General features: G+C 35.5%; 1 protein-coding gene and 1 long non-coding RNA gene across 4 annotated transcripts in view; one reads left to right on the forward strand and one right to left on the reverse strand.

Annotated features, from left to right (window-relative positions):
- Positions 1–21,908, forward strand: part of ITFG1 (integrin alpha FG-GAP repeat containing 1) — a 72,625-nt gene extending 50,717 nt beyond the window's left edge. Inside the window, exons 13-18 of one of the 3 annotated variants that reach the window (XM_031614923.2) lie at positions 1,622–1,665; positions 3,595–3,673; positions 13,719–13,843; positions 14,711–14,793; positions 16,202–16,319; positions 19,759–21,904. In XM_031614923.2, the coding sequence (XP_031470783.1) occupies positions 1,622–1,665; positions 3,595–3,673; positions 13,719–13,843; positions 14,711–14,793; positions 16,202–16,319; positions 19,759–19,818 (509 nt within the window). In that variant the 3' untranslated portion in view covers positions 19,819–21,904. Of the gene's footprint in view, positions 1–1,621; positions 1,666–3,594; positions 3,674–13,718; positions 13,844–14,710; positions 14,794–16,201; positions 16,320–19,758 lie in introns of all 3 variants that reach the window. The other 2 variants (XM_031614924.2, XM_090149966.1) reach the window with 2 other exon arrangements.
- Positions 2,025–25,872, reverse strand: part of LOC116243618 (uncharacterized) — an 83,487-nt gene continuing 59,639 nt past the window's right edge. The window contains exon 4 of the long non-coding RNA XR_004170023.2: positions 2,025–2,866. This is a non-coding gene — a long non-coding RNA (uncharacterized LOC116243618). The remainder of the gene's footprint in view (positions 2,867–25,872) is intronic.

A 25,872-nucleotide genomic window follows, 5' to 3' on the forward strand; every position in this document is an offset into this window, starting at 1 on the left:
TGAAGCATACATCCTGCATGCTAAAAGATAAACAGAATTGCATCCACTGCTAGGGGCTGATTCATGTGTTACTTACTCTGTAGTTTGGCCTTTATTTTCATCATATTAGACTACAATGATTTGTCATGCTGATGGAAGCTGTACTCTTTTTAAATAATACTGAGTATAGATAGTGTAATAATCACAAGCATGCAGAAAACCTTCTAGAAAAATGCTTCATTTCACAAAGCTACATTAGACAGACAACTGTGTAATATTTTGAATGGGTAATAGAATAATTTTCAGCATCCTTATTACATATATCTTAAAGGTTTGCTTTGATTTTTAGCACCATCCTTGGGTATGCTCACGTTTTTGTAGAAACCCCAGAAAATGGAAATTAGAGTAGCTTAAAAGCATTTCTGCTGTGACACAGGAGGGAGTATTTATAATAAAACAGGCTTTATGCCCATTGGTGTATCACTAAATGCACTGTGTTCATTTATTTGGTATATGGACAATGAAAGTAGTCTAATGAACTTGGTCAGGTTATTTTTCCCACAGTGAAATTGAACAGCAAATTGCCATGTGCTGTTTTGCATCAAAATAGGAAGAGACAGCTCCACTTGAACGTGCATCTTTGTCTAACATACAAAATAAATTTGTAGCTTGTTGTCTATTGTTAGATACAGGCACCATCTTCAAATTGTACTTTGCCTTCACCTTAATTGTCTAGTCTTTCTTTTTGACTGTATAGAGAGATTACAGATTTTTCTCTATTTGGATGTTTAAAAATGTTAAGTCACAAACTAAAAATTTTAACTTTGAAATAATTTCCATTCCGATTTTCACAGAAAATACAAGTAGTCCTTATTATACTAGTTAGGGATGATTTTTGATCAGAGTATTACACTGTTACATACACTGCTTAGTACTTCACTGTCACCACACATTTTGTACCCGAGCTTTTGTGCATCTAATATTTAATGTGACAGGATGTTCTAGGTTACAGAACAGATGGCTTTCATTGTCCCTTAGTTGATTATAAATGTTTAACATTTCTGTAGTCAACTGATTTTTCAGGCTGACAAGTAATTCAACAACTGTCATATGCTTTAGATATTAAGAAGCATTATGCACATCTGCTTATAATACTTCTGAATGACACAGAATAAACAGGTAATGGGACTTGATTTGAATCAAGTTTTAAAGCTATTGCCTGTATTTAGGGAAAAGCCTTTACTTTCCTCTTTTCCAGTTAAAAAAAAAAAAAGTAGTGAAGCTGAATTTCTGACAAGTATATTTTAAATGGTTAGAGGTAAAGTGTAATGAGTAAAATGTATAGTCTACTACGTTTTAATGTTTTAATTTGGATTTTTTTCAACTGACAAATGTTTCTTTTGGAAGCAAGCTAACCAGTGAGGTATGAGAAAATAGTGATTAGCTGATTAATTTCTGCAAAGTAATATACTTCAAGCAAATTAGCATTCTTGTAGTGCATAAGTCATAATAGATGAGATCTGTTTTCTTTATCTGTCTTAATGGATACATGACATCTATTAGTACATTTTAATAGTTTTTTGAGGTTGTGCTTGTAAGATGGCTTGTTAATATAAAGACACTAAACTTTCTGTTCTTGCAGTTCTCAGTGGCCTCTGTTCTAATGACTGTCCTCGGAAAATAACAGTAAGTGTAACTATGTCTTTACAATACTATTTAGGTTTAAATAAGCTGGGGTCTAATTATGCTGACAGTTGTTCACATACATAACTAAGACAGTTACTGACTAGAGGGATGTGTGATCCAAATATCAACTGGCAAAGTTGTGCATGTTTGAGACTATCTTTCTCCAGTTGTCTCCATTGAATGATTCTGCAGTGAGATTTGTTATGCAGCATTGCAGGGCTGGGTTATGTCAGGTACAAGAAAAACGTGTAATACAGCTGGATGCCCAATCCATGAAATGTGCCAAGTTTTGATCAGGGCAGTCATAAAGGCCAGGCAAAACACTGTGGGACAAATTCAGCTATTGGGTGCTAGGTAGCAACTTCTGGGCTAACACCAGTTACACGGGTACAAGGAAGGAAAAGGAAGAAAGGGAACGAAATGTACTTGGTTTGATGGTTCTGCAGATTAGCTGCATGTAGATGTCTTAATTCTATTTCAAATCTTTTAATCATCTCTAGAGACCCTGAAAACCACCTGTTTTCTGTTAAATTTCAATTAGCAAATGACAGTATTCACAGAGAAAGGCCTAAAAGGGGAACTCAGGAATCAAAGTTATTTTTGCAGAGCTGAATTGCAGAAGCTGTGAATTTAAAATATAGTTTGAAAATTAAAAAACAACCTGCTTCAAAAGAAAGCAATCTTTTCTTCAAGCCTATTTTAAGACAGATTAATTTCTGATGAAAGATAGTAAGAGGTTTTTGGTAGTATTATTAGCTTAATTACCAAAATGAAGAGAAGGTTTAGAAAGCAGATGTTCAACAGATGTTGAACACTTGATAGTCAAGATCATTGAAGTACTATTGCCTTCACTGTAAAAAACAAACATACGAAACTTAGTGTTATGAGGTATGTTATGTCAGAATACAAATACTTGGCTGACACAATAATAATGCACATTTTAACATCAAATAAGGTTCATCTTTCATAGTTCTGTATTAAAATCATCTTTTCTGTCTCCTTATGCTTCACTCTAGCCAATTACTATTTTCTAAGATTTGATACTGTCTTTCATCATTGTTATTTATTCTTATGGTTTACAACTCACTATTTTTTGAGGCATGATGCAAAACATTCATCATCTCTTCTTCAGTGAACTTTCTTCAACTCATCTGAAAGGTCTTTTTACTGAACTGGATGTCATAATATCAGCTTGAATTCACTGTTTGAAGAGAAAGAAAAAAGAAAAATGCCCTTACTTAAAATCTTCTCTTGTAGCTGTTCCCTGTCCCTCCTACCTTAACAGATCATTTCCCCCCCACGTATGCTCCTCCTATTCTCACACAGGTACATGACACGGTTCATCACTCAATAATCCACAACTCCCTTTGATTTTCCTTCCTTTTTTTTTTTACCCCCATAACTGTACTTTGATGTTTAAGCACATCTTCTCTCTCCAAATAATTTATTTAAAATAGATCTTGGTACCTAAAAATTAACTGTTCAACTGTTTTAATTAAATAAAACATTGCTGAACAATGATGATGAATTTATATTCTACTTTCAGATTAAGAAATTCAGTCAGAATGGAGCATTCTCAGAAAATCTTGAATGAATCCTGTTTTGTTTTGTTTTGTTTCAGAACATGCTATTATAATTTGAGGTTTTAGATTTTTAATATATTTAAAGCTCCATAGGAAATATTCAACCTTTTGCCATAAGACTGAATAGCATTGCTTTCTTCATGAGAAACGGAACGGTACTTAGACAACTGATTAGTTGTGGTTTCCACATATTGCTATGGGCAATGTAAGAGCAAGACTTCAAAATAATCTATATCCTGAAGAAATCATTAATCTGTAAAAGTTTGTCTTTGCTTTAATGTTTTTATTACTAGAGCTTTGCTCCTAAAATTTTGCCTGCTTCTTTTCCCTCCCCTCTCACTTTTAGCCTTTTGGTGTTAATCAGCCTGGTCCTTACATCATGTATACAACTGTTGATGCAAATGGATACTTGAAAAATGGGTCAGGTAAGATAATTTCATAAGAATAGACATTGCTAAATAATGGCAATAATCTAAGGAAAGAGATGTGGGTATTCGGGGTTCTAAATCATGCTCTCACCCTGAGCACTGTGCTCAGAACTGTTTATTCTACCCTAGGAAATATAGAGAAATAACATGACTTTTAAATGTGTACCAGATTAAAACATATTCTGATACTCTGTAGTACTTCTGCATTCATACATGCTTAAAGTTGGGCTTGAAATTATAAGGCTGTGTTTTTGTTCAAGCTAGTAATTACTGCCAATATATGGAAATGCGGAGTATTTTTTTCTATTGTACAAATTCAGTTTTACAAACTAATTTTCTAGTTTTGCTTGTAGCTTCATTGCTCTGAAAGGTTTCTTCATAAGCTAAATCTAAGAGCTTACTTAGTTAGGAACTCTTAAAACACCACAGTAAATCTAGAGATTTGCAGTTAATCTAAGAGAGCACAGTGCGTCAGGCCATGCCCTTAGGCAGGCAGTGCTGGTGGGTAACAACTAGCAGATCTCATTATTGGCAGTTACCAAGATGATGGCTGGCTGTCAGAGCCAAGTCACTGTAGAGCCCATCTTGTTAACCATACCAAAAAAAAATACTGGCAAAGGTTTGTACAAGATCTCTCTTTTTCCCTGGATTCCTGTGGATATGAAACTTACTTCAGTATGCTGTCTGTTTGGTTATTTGTAGTCCTAAATAACTTGAATACACTAGCCTGCTGAACTAATTGTAACTGAAGAATACATGCCACAAATAAAACTACCAGTTCTGTAAAATTCAACAGTTAAGTAGAAAACAAAATTCCACGTGAGAAAAATACGTTAAGTAGAGATCAACAGCTATTTATACTGTTTTGACCCCCGGCTGGCCGTGTGGTCAGCGTACAGTTGGAACTGCCATAGCCTGAAATGTTCTTGCCCAAGCGGTAAGGAAGGAGCACAGCAGGAAAAAAGAAAAGAGGAAAAAAAAAAAAAAAAGCTTAGTGTACTGTGGAGAAGTTATGAAGAAACAGAAGATAAGTCTGAAAGATGTTGCACGTTCCAGGCAGGAAGTAGGTCTGCTTGTAGAGGAGTGAAGGATTTCTCACCATGCAAATCCAAACGTATTTTGTTTCACACTTCGCCTTGAAGTCAGTTTAATTAAAGACAAGTTTTTAGAGATTGCAACCGTGTTGTCTGTATTACTTTAATGCTCTCTGGTGTACCTTTTCTGCTCTGTACTTTTTAATGACTGCGTATCTTGAGTTTTGAGTAATTTTGCTTCTATGTTCCATATTGACTGTAGACTTCAGTTTGTGAATGAGTTCTGTGAAGTATACTAAGAATGCTAAGAATACTACTTAAGAATACTGTTGAAGATGAGCAATTTTATTGTACCCATCCCCTTTTTCAAAGACTCAAGTGCTTGCTTTTCAACAGAGCAAAAGTGCAAATAGCTTGTAGTTATCTTCATATCTTAATAAAAACTCTTCTTTCTTTTCACAAATTTGTTTAATAAAAATTAATCTCTTCTTTGTGCTGCTAAGCTACTTGCAGTTGATTGCTGCACCTCTAGTCTTCAGGGCTGTCTTCTGAGAATATGGATATCAGGTATCAGATAAAGCTGCTTTGTGACAGCTGTTGGTAGAGTTGCTGGAAATTACTGTAATTTCTAGATTACGAAATTTCTTTCCAGCCTGCCATTAGAAGTTAGTTTGGTGCATTCTTTGAATGAACCTGCATCTAAATGAAGAGGTCAGTGAGTTTAAGGAAGTGTAATGTATTTACTCCTTCAGGCTCCCTTGTACTTAATGTGGGCCTGCCTAAATTTAGTACACCTGTTAAAGGAAAAAACAGCTTCATAATCCCTTTGGCCATGTATGTTTTCAGTAGATATCTATGCGCAATTGTATTATCAGAAATACTGATAGTAACAAGAAAAGACTTTTTTGCATAAATAAAGAAATGCATTAGTGGCACCATCAAACTGATCTTTTCTTCATTAGCAAAGAGCTACAAAATGACTATAAATCAAATCAACTATAACACAGTCTCTGCTGAGATCTAATTATACTCATCTAGATGCAACATTCATATAGTCAGCAGTTTTTCATTCTATTTATTTGTGCTTAACACTATCTCAGACTTAGAAGTGTGATATTTCAAGTGAAGTCATACTATACATTTATAAGACTGCATCTAACAGCTAGTAGAATCTATATTATCCAATTCCTTAAAACACTTTCTATTTGGGATACCAGAAATTGTAACTGTAGAGGATTAGAGGTTGCAGACCTGGATGGTTTATGATATGCTGCTTTTTAAAATAAACTTAATTTTTATAAATTGACATAGTTTTAATAAGTTCATTTGAAACTTACCTTAAGTAAACAGAGAATTACAAGTTTAGATGGGATTGGTTTGTGTCCACTCATTATTTCAGCAATCTTATGTTATAACCCAGTGGCAAAATAAAGATGTTCCAACTACTGACCTCTGTGTCAGTAACTTTGCTAAGTTACTTACTTTGCCAGTAACTTACAAATTCCCTGTATCTGTGGGGGAATAAAGCTAATTTAAAATTTGGACCTATTTTACATATTTTCTTAATCTTGAGGAGTTGGGGATGTTGGTTGTTTTTAGTTGTTTTCTGGATCTCTTGAAATGAAAATAACTAATTTTTTTTTTAAACCATTGTCCTAGGGTTTGGTAGTTCTTTTCAGGAGGGTTGCTTTTAGGAATGATAAGTTCAATTTACTTCCAGTTTACTATGGGAAATATCTATCAAATATGATTTCATACTGCTATAGTACTCTTAATCTTCACTACTACCATATTTGCAATAATAAAAACTTAACAGAGCCAAATCATGATTAATTTCCTTTTCTGTTTTGACATTATGAAATAACAGTAATGAATTCCAAATGCATTTATGACCCTCACAGTACTGCTACAGGGAATTTTGTAATACTCTTTGATCAACTTCTCAACTGCAAATGTATTAATAGATTTTTTTGAGTCCGTAAAATTCCTGCAAGTATTTCTCAGTCACATTCTCTGAACCTATTACATTAAGTTTTTAGCTAGACTTTCTTCTTTCTCCAGTCCTACTTGTAAAATTCAGTAAATGTACTTCTAACTGGAATTATTGGCCTACAGGTTATTATTTTGATATGCATTGTCTGTTACAGCCAAATCGTGTTCTGTCTGACTGCCAAGAAAAACCTCAAGCGATGCTTTCATATATATGTATTGGCTGACAGTACCGAACCCAGATGGCATTTTTGGGCCATGTATAAACCTAAAAAACATCTTTTCCACATGGAGCTTTAAAAGTATGGCATCTATATACCATCTTAAACCTAATTTTTATCAATTTATTTCCATTTTTTTAATATAATATGGAACAATCCACATCCAAAGCTTTTAATTTTATGAAAGCAATAATGAAAGAATCTTATAGTTTATAATCACCTTTTCTATATATATTTATATATATATATATATATATAATCTCTTCCCAAAAAAGTAACATATAACAATATTGTTCTTTTTCTAATGAAAAGAACATTCCACATTCAGTTTGTTTTCCTGTCATTGTTGCTATTTGCTGTCTTTACCAGAAGTCTTATCAGAGGAACAGTTATTGGTTGGACCATCTGAAACCAAACTAAAGAAGAAGAAATGTTCACCATTCTATTTCTGATGTTCCCATTTCTGCAGGTCTTCAGTTGTGAAATACAGCATCTTTTATGTATGCAATATTCATGCAAACAGTAGAATAACAAGGCACATACGGCTGTCCTTATCAAATTCATTTTGAAGTTCTTTGATCTGCCAAGTCCTAACTACAGCAAATTTGCATAATTGAGAGGGTTTTTTAAAACGTTGCTGGAATTATTCTCTCTACTGTTAACATTCCAGTATGTTGTTAAAAGATAGCAGAATAATAATTAGCACGTATTCAGTGCTTTTTACTTCTACACTCCTCAATTTGTCTGTAATCTTACAACAAGAAATATTGTTAAATTAACTAAAAGGAATAGCAATTGCCTAAATGAGTATAAGTATTGGGTCTTACATCTTCCGTTAACATCTCCACAGACCTTTCCTCTCTGAGAAGCAATTCAAGTGCAAGAGCTTTTTATATTGAATGCATTTTATGATCAGATCAGGTTCTGGTGTAAATCTGGGAGAGGAAGGTAAACTAATTTCAGCCATGTATTCTGATCCTGCAACCTGCCTTTTCCCTATTTTTTCTCTTGGAGTTTCTATTTTTCAGGAGTTTCAGCTCCTCATCTGTATTTCCAAGTTTTTATTTGCTTCCAAGGATCTTGTAATATTTTTCTGAGAGAGTTTTTCAGCTGAATTCTTCAATCAAGAATACCTGGAATAAGCTAGAGTACAATAGCAGAACTTGAGCATAGAGTAAATTAAAGCTGTTCTTGTGGCATGGTGGTGGTGCATGAGCTGAAACTACTTACTAACAGTTCTGACCATGGCTAAGCTTCAGATGTGACATCTTTGCCAGCTGTTGTATTTCTCAAATAATGATCTTTTGTGTTTTCTTGACAAGACTACTTATTGAATAAGTTTGATTCCATTTATTTTATTATAAACTGAGTTTCTTAGAATTAATATCCTTGTAGGCTCAAAATAACCAACTGGAACAGATTCTTTATATAGAGCAGCTGGTTAATTTACTGAAGGATTTTGAGAAACTGCACAAGGACAATTTCATGCCATAACACCAGCACAAGAAGCATTTTACATCTGTTATTAGGTAGTTGCAAAGGCTGAATAGCTCTGTAGAAATATCATACCATGAACACCAAGCTACCTTTAACTATCACTTTCTTTTTATTCAGTTTTCTTTCTGCTACCTTTTCACTACACTCCAATTTTTCTGTCTTCCTGCTTTCTTTCTCTCTCTGCCATGCAACATCTGAGCCCTCAAATACCTTCACTTTCTCTCCTTTGTAGGCGAGAAGCCTTGAAGCGTGTCTGTCTGCTGCTCTGCACTGACAGATAGGACTGGCAGCTCTGCACTTCCATAACCTGAGCAGGACTTGGCTGACTCGTTGGCATGCTGACTAGGCAGACAGCTGAGGGAAAATACAGCTCTATAGATATTTTTGTGATAAGGGCACCTCTGGCAGAGAGGGCCTGTTTTGAAAGCTTTTTGAGATGTTTTTTGATGTACGTAGCAAGTATGTAGCAAACTACATACTTGTATGTAGGGCTGGAGTGTCAAGTTGGTGTGTGTTCGTGTTTTGTCTGCAGCTTCTGCTATGGACTTCTTAATTTTCTCTCTTAAAGTTAAAATAGATGTATATATGATTTTATCCTTAATATGGGTTATTGTTGCAGTTTGTATCTACCAAAAATTTTATGACTGTCAGCCAAGAGCCATAGAACAGTAGATTCTTTCTGTTTACTCATAGATGAATATTCATGACTATCCATTATATGTCCTATGAACAGCTTCATTGGGTTGCTTATATGGATCAAGTCAGAATTTGCTTAAGCAGCTGTATGGCTGAAGTTCAGTGCTCTGATAAATACTGTGTCTCATTTTAGAGCTCTGGTTTTGTTTTAAGCTTCCCATGACAGAAGGAAGGATAAGTCCTGGATAAGTCCTGCCCTTACGGCTTTGTGAAATCTCTTTATTTGTTGTTGCATTGCGTTCTCATGTGTGTTCACCTCACATCCAATTTAGTTAAACAGCATGTCTAGCAGCTTTCATAGTAGTGAATTACAGTGTAAACATTGAGGAATATCCCAGATAAAAGCAAACAAAGCTTTATTTCAGTAGACACTTGAAATTGCAGAATTCATTATGTAGAATTCTACTATATAGAAAATGGTATAGATGGAAGAACCTTGAGTCATTTAATAATTGAATATCTGAATTCTGTTAGGAGATATTTTGGTTGCTACAGGTGGAGATGACTGTAGTATGTTTTTCTATATAAAAAAACTTCTTTTTGTATAGAAATCTTTCTTGAACTCTTAATATTGCATGCAATATTACCAAACTTTAAATATTCAGGCATTATAAACAAGACAACTTTACCCTGTGCAAAGGGTTTGAATATCAATAATATGGTGATATAATTTTTGCTTTTCTTAAAAGGTTGGTTATTCTAGCTTTACTCTGTAATCCTGTGGTGAAAGTTGTTAGTAATGAAGACATGTTCCAGTATAATTGGATCACTGGTGCTTGGGCTGTCAGAAGTATCGCAGAGGTTAGCAGCACCGAAGGCATCTAAGTTGCAAATACACACATTCAATCCACTTCCATGCTTTTTCTGGAACTCCAGGAAAAAAAAAATGTAGAAAAAGGTAAAAGTTGAAGTTGTGCTGTGCTCATCTAGAATTTCCTTAGCAAACAGCCAAGTCACAAGGAGATATCTTCAGTGCTTCAGAAGCTCAGGTTGCCATTCTGCGTATCCCTAACCAAAAAAGGAGCTCTTACTCCACTATATTTCTTTTCTGTGTTCTCTCATCAGTAGGCTACAACTCCAAAGGCAGTAGTAATAAGGGAACTAAAGTAAAATTTTCAATGAGAACTGAGGAAATTCAATTTTTCAGCTCTTTGAAAGCTTTCCAGCTTGTTTAGGTTTTGGTGGCTGTCAGAAAAGATGTTTTCTGCAATTAAGTGTGTGGGTTTTTGGTTTTTTGTGGGTTTTTTTTGTTTTTTTTTTTTGTTTTTTTTTTACCAGAAAAGCCACCTAAATTTTTAAGAGGTAAAAAGAATGTATGCCTAAAACTAAGCAACTCTTTTTTACATTTCTGTAATAAATGCATGGTTGGGATTTTTTTTTTACAAGTTAATACATCACAAATACTATTTATAGTATTCACAGTTACTATTTATATACATACATATATAAGTGTTTGACAAATACATCATTTCTCCAATTAGAGGAAAACATAGTAACAGGAAGAAACAATGTAGTATTTTCTTGTATGAAAATATATTTGGCTGTTCAATCCTCTAATAGATCAAATCTGGGGGACTTTTGAAAGCCTAAATATTTTTTACTGTATTTTAAATTAATCTGGATGGCTTTAACAATTTGCATCCACAAGTGAAGCTTTGTAATTAAAGTTCAGTAATTAAAAAAGAGAGAGAGACTGCAGGTCTGAAATGGAAGCTTCCATTAGTTGGAAGTTTTTTAGTGGTCACATATATTCTGCTTTGTATTTCCTCAAAATTTGTTTAAACTGAAAAATGTCAGCACTGTGCATCCAGATACGTAGGCTCAACTAAGCTGGTTCAGATGTCCTGATTCACACATAATCAGTTCTGTTTAAAAAAAATAATAATAATAGCATTGCATCTACATGTAAATGCAATCACCTTCCATTAATAAAGTTCGATTGGTTTCATTTTAGCACTTATCCTGCTTGGGTGAAGTCACCCTGAAATAAGCTGTTGAGGACATTGAGCAAGTTTATGTCAGCATAATGGAAAGAGAAGGAATACATCTTCATTCAGATATAACAGAACAAGCACTCTGTGTTACAGACAACAATTCAGTATTCAGACAAGACTTTCAAAAGGTTAATGGTATGGATTGCTTCAAATTTTATATGCCAGACTTCGAAAATAAGGAGATAGATACTGAGATGATCAGAACAATTTTCCAATATCAAAGTGCAGAAATTTGGTGAGGTTTGGCTGCCTAACATCGTGAACTTTTCCATATAAATTCAGACTGACAGGCTGTAACCACTGAAAACCATGTCTTAAAATGGTGTGTTTTCTTACTCTAAGCTTTCTGAAGCAATGAACTTACTGACTTTCAATTTAAAACAAAAACATTTATGACAACACCATGTTCTGAGTTCATAGCACATGATATATGAGTGCTTCCAGATAGCTTTTTTTTAAAAAAACAACTGCAAGAAAAGACAGTGTGTGCTGTTAGTAAGAAAATTTAAGTGTTGAATAGTCTTTAAAAGTGTTAATATACAGCATGTACAGCTGAAGGCTTTGTGTTTCTTTTTTTTTAAAAAAAAATCTTGTTTACAGTAACAGTTTTATTGGTCAAGTAAAGAGAACTGTGAAGCAACAATGCCTTTCTCCATCTTGCTTGCTTACACTTCAGAAAGCTTAAAGAACAATCTTAATGTAAGCAGTAAATCCCACCCTCCTACTGAAGATGGAATGGTATTTTCAGATTTTCTTGGCATAAGTAGAAATCTGTCCACAGTAATTCTACAACATAGCAAATATTAGAGTTGCAGTTTAAATTAAATTTGAAATATTTTCATAAGTAAATTAATTATTAGTAACTGCAAACTTCAGATGACTATTAAACATTAAAATAAGTAATAAATTGTTAACGGTAGTCTGTCATTTTTTTATTTTTAATTGTTGCTCAAGGTTTTTGTGCTTCTCAGATAAAAAAAAAATTGTCCTTTTCATTACTTTTTGCAATTCTAAATGGAGCATTTAAGTAACTACCAAACTTTTGTAGAAATTGATAGATGCAAGTGGAATAAAGCAAGAAATCATTTCAATGATCTCCCATATTTATAGTCAGTCGACTTTAAAATAAACTAGAATCTTCTACTTGCCATCCTCCCAAGTCCTGCTTAGCTAATTTCTCCTCGTTTTAAGGCAGATTAAATAGAAGTATTTGTACTGTGTAGTAGGAAGCATTCTTTTCTGACCTTTGCATATGATTTACTTTCATCTTGAAGCATAAGATTTCATCGTCCTTATCCAAGTAGGCACAAGAACCAGTACTAGAGGCCGTGAAATTATTCAGTGCTTTTAAGAATTCTTGTGCAGTATCTAACTCTCTAAACTCTTTAAAGGCTGACTGCACACACTGTATGACATTTTCTTTTATTTCCTTTAATTTAGTTGACATTCATTTCATTTGTATAATGAAAGAAAAAAGGAAGACCTAAGTTACAGTCTCCTTATAATCCTAAGTATTTCATTCAAAAGTCATTTGAAAAACCTTTCAATAGTAAGTATTACACCTTGTTCTTTTGGGAGAAGTCCTTCAGAAATCAGCATTACTGAAACAGTTTTTTAAAGAAGACTCTTGGTTGTGTTACAGCGTGATATATTAGATATTTTGTTCATTTTTAAAACAAAGCCAAAGTTAATGAGAAGAATTTGACATTCAAAAAATCCTGACACTGCTGTCATATTTAAAACCAGCAATAGCAACAACAACAAAAGCTGTGTCTATTGATCACATAATTCGATTTGTGGTGCTGGAGTATCCTTTAAACTTCTTAGTGTGGGAAGGGCTGAATTCATGTGGTTTTTGAGATGCTGATATCATGCTGTGGCATCAGATCACTTCTAGCCTAGGAAGCCTTCTAGGGAATGAACAAAGAATCCGCATAGGATCTGAATCAGTTTGCCAGACATTAAGATTACAAGGTTTTTATTTAAATGGAGTAATTGGCCACCTTGGAAATGGCATGTTAGTAAACCTGTAGATAACTGCATGCTTCTGTCTTTCTACTGTCTTTTCTGGAGAGAAAGAATGTTATTTTTACCATATAGTCTCTCATTTAGTTCTTTATAATTACATGCCCTGGATAGGATGTAACTTGCAACGGCTGTAATCCCGTCGTCATTAAATTGAATTATGATGTGAGAATTTGTTTATGAGCATTTTCTCAGCTAATTTTGTGACACAAGAAAAAACATTAATTACTGATTATTATTAGCAAGAGTTAAAGTGTACCTTCTCATGGTGAGTCTGGGCTTATGAGTAAATGGGGCAGTAAATAGGGAGATTTGCTACCAGCCATGTCTAAATAAATATGAATAGCTCATTTCTCCTCAACTTGTAGCAAATAGCAGTTTGACACAGAAAAGGTGCTTGAAAGAATTATCTTACCTAGAAATCTAAAGTACTTAAGCAACTTTACAATTAAGTGCTCATTAGTAGTTGGGAAATGTAGGACTCAGACATTAAAAATTTTAAAAATCACACTTCTATAATTGCCTCTGAAACGTGCTTGCATAGAAAGGGTTTTTTCAAAAAGCTTATTTTCTAATTTCATTTCAGCTGGACAGCTGAGCCAGTCAGCACATTTTGCTCTCCAGTTGCCATACAACGTGCTGGGCTTGGGACGTAGTGCTAACTTCCTTGATCATTTGTATGTTGGAATTCCTCGTCCTTTAGGAGAAAAGGTTAGTTAAAATTTATGATTTCTCAAGCTAATATTTCTGGTATTATCTTTCATAATAGAAAAAATGGATAGGAAAATTGCTGATGACACTTATTTCATAAGTATGAATATTAAGGTAAATTTGAATACAGAAAAGGGTTTGCCAAAAAAAAATACCCTGATACCTTGTACATCTGGTTTTTAAGGTGGGTGTAAGCTCCAGTGACAACAATAAAAACGAAAAGATAACTGAAGCTGTGTGTAAGCATTAGTCATATGGTGCTTGTTTAAATGATAAGTGTGTATTAGACCTGGTGGTCCAATTATTATGATCTCAGCTGTAAGATTCCCCTGGGGCTGCTCTGGCTGCTCTGTAAACTCACACGATCCTTTCTAGTTCAGCGATAGCGCCGTGATCTATATGATAGGAGGTGGAGGTTACTGCGATCATCTAATCTTGAGGTGAAACATAAAAGGGTCCTGACTGTTCACAGTCCTTAAAAAAAATCTGCTTTAAAAAAACGCAGTACTTGTATTGGTGTACCCATGATATTCTGGTTTGGATAATTGGTAAAATTCTTTTGTAAAATTGGTTCTTTTTTTTCGTTCATTATTATGTTGTTGCTTTGTATCTGTGTTTTGAACAGATACTGTGTTTCATGTCAACAGCACTTCTCTTGCTTTAGACTTGGTTGTTGTCTTTAAAGTGCTTTGGAGATTTCAGAATAAAAGACTTACATAACTGTAAGGGAAAAAGTCACTTAAAAAAAAAAAAAAAGCAGTCACTTCTGAGGGTTTTTTTCCTTTTCCGTATTTCAACAGAGAAAATACTTCGCTTTTAAGTGTGTTGGCTTGTTAGGAATTGACATAGCCTTTGTTTTACTTTCAGTCCATAAGAAAACAAGAATGGACAGCTATCATACCAAACTCCCAGCTTATAGTCATCCCATATCCTCATAATGTTCCTCGAAGGTAACTTCATTATTTTGAATTGCACATCACAAAATTACATAATGCCTAATTTAAGATCTGTGGGTTTTTTCTTCTCTTTTTTTTTCCTTTAAGTTGTATAGAAAGTGACTAAAAGCAATGACGCAGAGGGACTCAGTTCTGGTACTGTTGTTGCCACTGTGACTGGACAGAATATTTTTGAGTATTTACATATAATTTTATGTAGTAACCATAAGCAATCAAAATCTATTACCATCTGAACTCCTGTAAATAATAACATATTTGCTGGATTTACCAGCTTATTTTTTTAACAAATTGTAAGCATGGTAATGATGGAAGCAAACATTTTGGTTTCACCAAACATATCATTTCTGCCCAGTTGTACATAAAAGCTTCAATTCAGCCCTTCTGAACACACTATCACTATCTGTTGCCACAGGTATGAATGTTTTTCCTTAAGTAAAGGTGAAGGGGTTACTTATATAAGCTTTTCATCATTGAATTCATTTGGAAATTAAAATGTTTGTCTCAGAAATCAAGCATGTTTCTGTCGTTGCTATTAGAGAAAACATTAGTCACATTACAGCTGCTTTTTGCCGCTTGATCTACTAGCGAGGTCAGTTGCGTTTATCATGCAGAAATGATTCTGACATCAGTTTCAGCAGCTAATTTTACTACAGAACAAATAACAGTTGAGAAGTGATGTGCCACTTGAGTTACTAATTAACAACCACAGGAATAACATCTGGCAGATGGAGAAAATTTAGTTACAGTGTTAAGGTATTTATAGGTACGCATTATGAAGAATTTTCTCAGTCATCCATAAGCTATTTCTGCTTTTTTTAGAGAGCAAGTTTATGGCCACTAAACAGTGGAAAATAGAATTCCAAAAGAATTAAGATTTCCTAAAAAACACTTATTAATTTATAATTCCTTTTAATATAAATATGCAGTTTCCTGCGAGGACTTGGTACTGCCTCAGCATGAAAGATCATGCTGATAGCTTTCCCATGACAAGAAGTCTGAAGGATAAAAAGAGTGTTACTGAGCCTTGGGACCCCGCAACATTCTAGGGATGCCTTCCAGAAGTCCTTCAAGTGCCTCGTTTTGTTGCTTTCCAGCATTTTTCTGCCATAGCCAACTGGTTCTGCTGCCTACAACTAGGACAAAAGTCAGTCTCTGAGGATGCTCACAGCATTCCTGGATAAATAAGCTCAATTTCAATGGCAGTACTTGAAAATAATTGTTATGCATTTCCACATAAACACCATTAAGCTCCAGTCTCCAAGTACAGCCACTAGGATTTCATGGACCAGGCTGCTACTTCTCTGAATACTAGCAAGTTATTTTGATCTTCATAAATGAAATCTGTTTTCTACTTCCTAATTAAGGGTATTAACATTTCCTTGGATTTTCCTCTTTTGTATAGCTGGAGTGCCAAGCTGTATCTGACCCCGAGTAACATAGTGCTGCTAACAGCTATAGCCTTAATTGGTGTCTGTGTTTTTATCCTGGCAATAATTGGCATATTACACTGGCAAGAAAAGGTAAGTTTAATTAGCTGTATTTTTCTATATTTTCTATGCTATTTAACATCTCCTTATATCTTATAGACTTGTACATCTTTGAGTAGCTTTATATAATTTCTGACACAGACAGCATTAATTCCCTAAAGGTGTGGATTTGTCATTAATTTGGTATTTATTGCAAGCTTAAAAATTGGCATTGTTTGTACTTAAGCTTGAAGGCACTTGAAAAGGGAAATGAAGAAAAGGATTGATAAGCTTTTGCCATTAAGCTGTTATTGCCAACAAAATGAGAAGTTTTTGGTTCATATCTAAGCTTTCTATGTTGCAGAGTTTGTAGAAGTACAGTATTAGAAAAAGGAAACATAAATTCAATTTTCTTAGCTTGAGTTGCTGCTAACCTAAAAAAGAGGAAAAACATTTCTTTTTTCTGTAACTATCTTTGCTGATTGCACTCACATTAGCATTCAAGAGTGTATAGGGAGACAATTGTGTGCATATTGGCTGCTTTGCTCTGTGTGTCTGAATTATACATGCAGTGTATAGAAATCTATTGATTTGAAGAAGCATTTTGAAAGGGGCCTTTCATGTCACAAAAGAAATGCATTCCCATTTTTCTTAACTATGTGCAGTTCGCAATCATATCCAACTGGCAGGATTGCCAATAAATGCTACTGCATACCCAAACCATAATCTTAGCTGTCAAATAAAATTACTGCACATTTTGACATGGTAGAACTGTTTGTTATTTTGTGCTTGTGGAAATAAAATGACCTTGTTAAACATTCAGATAGGCTTTGCGCATGCTTCATATTTAAATGTTACTTGTCTGTCATTCTCCACTCTTCAAAATGGTAAATATGGTCTCTAAATCACAGTGATGCTGGGAATGTAACACACACAGCAAGGAAATACAGATGTTATGATGACTGTCCTTAACGTGTCCTAATGTACCAAGAAAGCATTGCTAAGTGATAGCTTGGACTGTGCACTGCTTGGGTTTAACTCTGTCTTCAAGATGTCTAAAGCAACAGGAATAAGAAAAAAATGTTTGGTCTCTGAGTTGTGAAGGACTATGTATAATTCCATCTGGAGAAACTGAGATTTAACAACAATGTTTAAAGCTTTCTTTGCTAATAATAATTTCTTTATTTTAATATAAAGAAGCACTCAACCTGGAGTGGGTGCTTTCTGAGCCATTTTAAGCCCCATTCATTAAGTGCATGTGAATGAAGCGGTGTTGGTCATGTGTTAAACTCTTTGCAACAGCTGCATCTTGCACAAAATAGGCACGAATATTTGGTTAAATTGTGTATTTTTAGATTACTATGTAATCAGTTGTTAATTCCTATAATTTTCAAATGCCCTTCCCATTGATTTTTACCTTCCCAGTTTTAGAAAAAAGTGGTTGAGGTACATAGCAAACAAAAGGTCCTGACCAAGGCAGTATTGTGAGCCAGTGGTATGACAGGGGGTTCAACTCAAAAGTTCCCTGTTCGTAAGTTTATGCTGTTTTCTGCCTCTTCCAGTAATCCTTTCATAAGTATACTGTTCTGCCTCAATGCTGTTTTCCCTGCAGACTTCTAGAGTACCTATCACAAAGAAAGAAAGGGAAAAAACACTGGCAGCTGCAATCTCTTCTTTTTCCCCAGAGGATGGAAGCTGCTGTGCTTTACTCAGCAGTTAAAAGAAAGCATGTACTTTGACCTCTGCAGATAAGGAGCAGGAGAAGTCCTTTGTCTACAATAGTTCTTAGGCATTCAGCTGCCAGCCATTACTGTACTGTTTAAATAACTGTAGTATTTGGGGATACTACGTTGCTCTGACATTCCTTAGAAATTTTTGATCCATTACAAAAAAATGAATGGCTTTGAGTTATTAGTTTTCACTTTTGATACATCAGATGAAAGAGAAGCTGAGGAAGAATTGAAGCCATTATTTCATCTTATAACAATATAGTCTGCCACATTTCCTGTATTTTGATTCTTTTTAATTTGCTTTGTGAACTTGGGACTAGTCACGTGAACACTAGGCACTGATGATAATCCTTGCTAGGGAAGTTTTGATGAGTTCATCACAATATCAGTTACAGACAAATTTTGAAGTCGTAATTTTTTCATGAAGCAAACAAGAAACGGAGTGAAAATTGCTTTCTAAGTGAGCCTGCATAACATTGTGGAATGTGACAAGCATTTTAATTTAGCAAAGTATGCCACTCCCCTTTTCCCGCCCCGTTTTTGACATTCAAAATACTACTGGCATTGATAAAGACGCTGCCAAAAAGCCAGGCAGGTGTATCTTAAACCTCCCTGACAGCCGTGCTGCTGCCACAAAATGCCATAAAATCCCATAGTTAAATGACAGCTCGGCTGCTGCCACACAACGCAGTAAAATCCATAGTTAGCCCACTGGAATCACTGTCATACATAAACAGTGTGTGATGAGGAAATCTCTGGCCTTGAGCCAGAGCAGATGACGAACTTCAACGGCAGAACACATGCACTGATTTCTACCAAAATCATCATGTATATTTATCAACTTGGGTACAGACCTGAATGCCCACACAACAGCATACTGTAAAGGCTTATCTTCATTTTACTCATTCACCAGAAAAAGAACAAAAGAAAAAAGTATAAGCAAGCTGAAAAAGCATTTACATTTGTTTTGCTGCATTTTCTTATACTGGGATTTATAGGGACTGTCTGTCGTGAGACAAACTCAAAAGGCTCACTGTGCACTCTACACTCCTGAGAGAGGAGCTCTCCTCTTCTGTCACTGCTTTCAAACACAAGGGAGGCAGGGGGGAGAGAAGTGTTATAGCACCTTCCATGGGTTCTAGGTGCAATTTCACTATGCGTCTCTTCTCCAAGCACAATCCAAGCTGCTCTTTCAGCAGATCAATATGTGTTCCACATCAATAAGTGGGGAAATACATCCTCTCACATTTTCTGAATACAAAAACATGGAACAGTCCTCTTTTTTTTTAGCCTACTTGGTGCTGTTAATTGTTAGTTGGACTGCTATCTTTGTCTGAATTTGTATTTAACATTTAAATTTAAAAAGTCTAATTTTAAGTGTAATGTAGATGACAACATTTACAGTTAATCCAAAGTGATTTCATCTCATATTAGGCTAAATACGTACGCACCAGGAACCATCCTTCAGTTCTGAAATATTCCTTTCATAAAAGCCTTATTAGAACAACAGAAAATAATGGGTCATAAATGCTAAAACAGCTGAGTATTAACAGCAGAAGCCAATTTTGAGTCGATTATTGCTATTACAAACTGACATCATTTAAAAGCTAATTATTGAGGCTTTTACTAAGCTTTTTGCCTTTTGTTAAATGAATGACTTGGGAAAAAAAATGAACCGTTCTCTGACATTTGACAGCACATTTCTGTAACAGCATTGCTCTGTATCCCACAAACTGCTTAGGTTTTTTTATTTTATTTTTCAGAAAGCAGATGACAGAGAGAAGCGACAGGAGGCTCATCGGTTCCATTTTGATGCTATGTGACATGCCTTAATATTTATGGAGGAGCTGCTATTCGTTTGCTTAATTGAAATACTAAATTCTGATTTGTAAAATGATTACTATGGAAAATACTGCTGGTGTGCTATTTGTAAATGTTGCATTATTTGGTATTTATTTGGAACATATTAAAAATAGACCTGAATGTCTCTTAAGGCCTTCCAGAAAAAAACTAAAACAAAAACAAAAAAACCTGTATATAATAGCATTTGGTCTTTATTTAACAGAAGTGTACATTAATTTTTCATAGTAAAAGGGATCATTTTGCATGTACCGTTGTTTACATACCACCAGTTCTTTAGTAATATATTTGATAGAAAGCTGTGTAAATAAAGTTTAGTATTTCAGTGAGCAGAATACTTTGTACCACTGACATTGGTATTGTTATTTACACATTCCTGCAAAGTAAACTGCATTTCTGAAAATTAATCTTGAGCAGTTTCTCAGATGACATAATCATTAATTGATTGCTTAATGGAAAGTATTCTGTATTTTTCATTGTTTTAATTTGTATGTGCAATTGCTAAAGAATTTGGGACTTGGGGAACTAAAAGAAACCTTCAGTGTTGCTGCTAGTTTGGTACTTGTGGGATAGATGGTATTTATACGTTAGCTCTAGAAAGATGATGATGCATTAAAAAGAACTGAAGTAATAAAATGTATCAGCGTGACACAAACTGCTTTTGTAATTATACCATAACTTAGGCCTTTTAGAAAGGCCTGAAGCCATGGAAGTAACCTCTGTGGGTTCTGCTCTTGTAAGAAAGGTGGGGGACTTTGTATTTGGCTGGTGCTTGGGCTTTTGTAGAGACACAAAAAGAAGAATTTTGGAGGGGAAGGAGAATGAGGATTGATTCCCTAATATTCATGATTAATAGATGAAAGTACAGAGATTAATTAGCATAGGACACTCAGAATAAGCAGTGCCCAAATATCATAAGGCTGTAATAACTACAGAAGCAGAGGGGCTCAATTCTATATAAATGGTGATAATGTAACAGTTGCTCAATATAATTTAAATCCTGACATAGTCTCTAAAAATAATAATGCTTGCATTTAATAGTTGTTCCTATATTCTCCGTGATAAGAGTTTATATGATTTATTGTACATTTAAAGCTGTCAGCTTGCATTCCTAATAAATCCCATTTGATAAATTAGAATGCACTTCATCATCAAACTAAAAAGTGTTGTTCTTACAGACAGTCACCTCAGTAGAGATAGTGGTCAATGAGAACTCCTTATCTCCTCCACCCGGGCACCTGTCCTGCAACCTTACATACATTTGTCATACAGGAAGAGTAAAGGGAGAGCAGGTACAGAGCTTGAACTCCCTGAAGCACACAGCAGTGCTGAAGTGACCCATAGTAACAGCAGCTCCAAGTCAAAAATCTGAAAGGTACTGAAAGGCCACTACGTTATGTAGTTTTTACAAGATACTTGTAATTTGAACTGATCAGATTCTACCAAAGCAGACTTTCAAATTACATTTCCCTTAGTTTTCAGGGAAGCATATTTCCTTAATACACGCCTTTAATATTTCTCTTAGAGTAATGTGGAAAGGTAGATTATTTAGATAAATCCTTAAAGCTATTGCACTTTTTAAACCCCACTGCTAGAATTCTCTCCCATCAGCAGAAGTAATAACAGGTTTCATAATCAAGAGGAAGCACAATCTAATGTGTTCTCTGTGTTTTTCGGATGGTTGGAGAATAAGGCTAAAATGCATAATGCCACTGTGGCAGCAAAGTCATCTGCAGCCCTCTATCGCAATATAATAAACATACATTAGCCTCCTTATGTTTTTTTGGAGAAATAATTAGGAATGAAATAACCTCATGCTGACATTTAAGCTGTTACCCAGTTAACGAAGCAATGAACTCAGTATCCCGTGCTTTAAGGTGGTTTGCATGCTCAGTAGTGCATTCTTACATCACTTCGTGTACAATACTTTCTTGGAGCTTTAATAGCTTTCTTATAATAAACTGTGACAGGTTGTAACTGCTCACAGCTTGGCTTATAACTCTATGCATACTATTCTGAATTAAGGCATTAAATAGTGTTAAACCTCTTGTCAAAGGTTTCACATGGTATTTGACTTTCATAGGCATCAAAAATTTATATTGCTAAGGTTGTTACCCTTCTATCAGTAAGTTTTAGAAAGCAACGTTCATTAGAATCTGTGTTTCCAGGTAATCTTCAGTGTAGCTGAGAACTGAGAAACAGTTTTAACTGCACACGTTTTCAAAATACATCCACCATAATACAGCCCTGGTAAGAAATGCTATTGGAAGGCTTCTTCAGTGTGAAATCTCACCTATATAAAAAATACTGTTGACATGCCAACTGACAGATGGCTGTTGAAATACCAGCTTGCTTTGTTCTCATTTTCCATGAGAAGCTTTAAGACTGAATCTTCCTACTAAATTTATCATTAATGCAGTATAATCCCCAACAAAAGAACCAACTCTTCTGCTGCAGATTAATAGGCATATTCTATATAGTATGTTATCTCTCCAATGATGATGTGGCCATCTTTAGTAACAGCTGCTCTAAAAAGATTTGCTACAACTAATTGAAAAGTAATCATTATAAATGCACTGAGTCAATTCAGGACTCCTGTAACTCCTTTCAGACAAATACCATTTACATAGGAGAGGAGAATTCAATCCTCTAAGTTTCTACTGCATTAGTGTATAGTCATCAGAGCTTAGTTTTGTTGAAGCAGTGTAAAAATGCAAACTGTGCCAGCTTTAAAAGTACTGATAACCATAAGAAACATTCTTTAAAATCCAGAAAGTAAAATTATGCTTAGAATAATCACAGATATTGCAAGTAAACAGTATAAAGCCCAGTGATTTCACAAAAGTTTCGGTAATTTGAACTCATTCTAAAGGAACAGGCAAATTCCAATAGCAACCTTTCAGCATCTAAAATGGGATATAAGAAAGATGAGGATGAACTCTTTGGCAGGGTCTGTTGTGATAAAGGGGAAATAGTTTCAAACTGAAAGAGGGGAGATTTAGATTGGATTTATGTAAGGAAAAGGTTTTTTAGAATAAGTGTGGCGAAGCACTGAAATGTGTTGCTGAGAGAGGTGGTAGATGCCTATCCCTGGAGATGTTTGATGTCAGGCTGGACCAGGCTCTGAACAACCTGTCTAGCTGAAGGTGTCCCCATTCATTGCAGGAGAGTTGGACTAGATGACCTTCACAGGTCTGTTCCAACTCAAATGGTTCTCTGATAATTCTGTGATAAATGTTTTGATCAAAACCAGACTAACATCAAGAAATTGAGCTGTATTTCTTTAGTTCTGAAAGGCTGCTGTGCTGCTTCAGTAGCCATTCTATTTTTTTTTCCCCCTGATTTTGGCAACTGGAATTTTCTGCTGAGACTCTGTGAGACTGGTGATACTGGCTGCAGCTGCCCACTATCAGCCATGCAGTACAGTTATTATAGTCAACTCTTGTTTTCAGTGAATAATGGAATCCCTTGTATGATCCCTTAAAAAACAAAAACAACACCACCAACAACAAAAAGAAGATGTTAATCTTATTGCATGATTTAAGATAGAATATATCTACAAATCTCTCTAATACTCTGATCTAATAATACTGTGTAGCAAATACAAAAATGTGCAGGAAACTTTCTGAAGACAATCAGTATTCTTAACAGATTCTTAGAAAGTTTGCAATATTCTTCTTATCTCAGTAGTAAATAACCGAAGTCAGTTATGTGTTCATGTATGATTACATATGATATCACCACAATAAGAGGTCCTTCATTTTCCATCATTTTTCTAATTAAAAATTATACATAGGTTGCTCCTAAAGTAATGAGCACAAAGAACACAATAACACAGTTTGATTAAGCAAATTCTCAGCTACAAAACATAATTGTTTAACATAGTCACCACCATCCACTATGCATTTTCACCAGCCATGAACAAAAGCCTGCATGCTGTGCTTGTAAAAGTCCACACCAGTGGAGGTGACCACTGTCTCAGCTATCGCTGGTGAAACACGCCTCCCACGGCCTTCCTGTGCTCACATCCACTGTTTGGTCTCCTTAAACATTCAACAAGTGTCAATGAATGTCAATGGGTGCCATTTCTTCAACATGGAAAATTTCAATGATGCTCATTTGCTTCATATGCATTTCCATGTCAGATACCATTCTGTCAGACTGCCCCTCTGCTGCCATCTGTCACACAGCAGCAACACGTAGTGGAATACTGGAATATTGTTGGGGAGGTTCAGCCTCTACTGCCATACCACCAACATAACAAAATAGGAGGTATTACTTATATAGCAGACCTTGCATAAAGTTATCAAAAGCACCTAATCCTACTGACAAACTTAAGTAACAGAAGAGTTAAAATGTCAATCCAAACTTCTTTTCATAACAATTCACCTTTAGCATCTGTATTTTTGCAAACTCTTTTGAAAACAATACACGAGTGACCCCAAACAAAGCCAAAACCTGACTTCTGGGGAAGGCTGCTTGTGATGTGTGATCTGCTACAAGAGAGTAGCAAATACATGAGGCAATATTAAAATTTAAGCTTCTATGAGAACAGTAATTTAAAAGTTTTAAGGAAGGAAGAACTTGAAAAGAATCAGAATCAGTTCTAATAATGGAAATGTGGAAATGTAAGCCTTATTCAGGCAGCTATTAACTATACCAGAATGAGTGGCCTCATTGCCTCGCATGAACTGCTCCTACTCAGAAATAATGACAACTCAGTACAGCAGCAGAATACACAACCGGTCATCCCAAAGCAGTTTTCAATCTTTGTTAACTCCTAAACTCACGTTTAATTAACTGAAGCTTAGTGCCAGCCTGACCTGATGGCACAGCATTTTCTTCCCTGGAAGCCAGCATCCTGCAGGCTCAGAAAATGGGAAGTGAAAGTTTCTCTGACGTGTCACTAGTTCACTATATAATATTTTAAAGCACCACCTATAATGAGAACTGTAACAAGACAAAGCAACAGGGATGTCCAGATAAGGAATTTGTCTGAAAGCAGCAGTAAATGATGGCAGAAAGTGCCCAAACTCTCGAGCTAATGCTTATAGCCATGTCTCCCACACTGACAGCTTGATGCAGCCCTGGGAAAAGAGAAGGCAATACTGCACTTCCCAAGTGTGTAACAGCTCTGTGTAACCTCCTAATGGACAAACTGGAAGTGGAACTTTCAGTTAAATACACTGTAGCAGAGTGGTTCTTTGCAGCTACGCCAACTTGTCCTGAGCACAAGACATTCCTATTTTTCCTCCTATTTCTTTTCTATGAAATAATTGACTACAAATCACTTCCTTGAATGCACATTCAGCTTGCGGCCTAAGAATCATGCTACTTCTCTCTTGTATCACGAGTAATAAAAATACCTGAGCCAGATTTTGCCCTCAGCTCCACTGTGCATTCCAAACAAAAGCAACCCCAGCTCCCAGCAGTCTGCACAGCAGCACCGTCCGTTTTCATTTTGTGCTCATGTTCTGCAGGGAGGATAAAGAACTGTGCATGCTGCACAGAAATGGTAGAAATTATTGCTCTGTTAAGTATTTGCTAGGGTTGCTACGGCAAACATTTTTGTGAGCAGAGAAGAAAAATACAAAGCAGATCCACCTAATGAGGATATATCTTCATACAGGAATGTTCGCTGTGGAGTTTGCCATTTCATCATACCACTATAAAAACACACGGTTATGAAGTGGGTACAAAGAAATCGCTTTATCCATTGTTGGAATGCAGCAGCTATTTAGCAATTCATGGGAAAACGACCCTTTGAGGAGCAACTGGATCATCTCTGCTTGAAATTGAAAGGACAATTCGAATAAGCGGAATAATATAATTATGTAACTTGGGATTTTGCCACAGCATTGAGCTTAATACTTCATCAAGCTTCTTAGAACGCTGAAATGGATCTCTAATGCCCAGAAAGCTCCGGCCCTTTGTTTACAAGTCTCAGCTGCCTCTTCGGGCCGGCGCTGGGAGGACCGAGGGCCCCCGCACCCCCCAGCCCGGTGCCTCCCGCCGCG

This window comes from Phasianus colchicus, chromosome 13 (assembly GCF_987193195.1).
Source record: "Phasianus colchicus chromosome 13, bPhaCol1.hap1.1, whole genome shotgun sequence".
NCBI lineage: Eukaryota > Metazoa > Chordata > Aves > Galliformes > Phasianidae > Phasianus > Phasianus colchicus.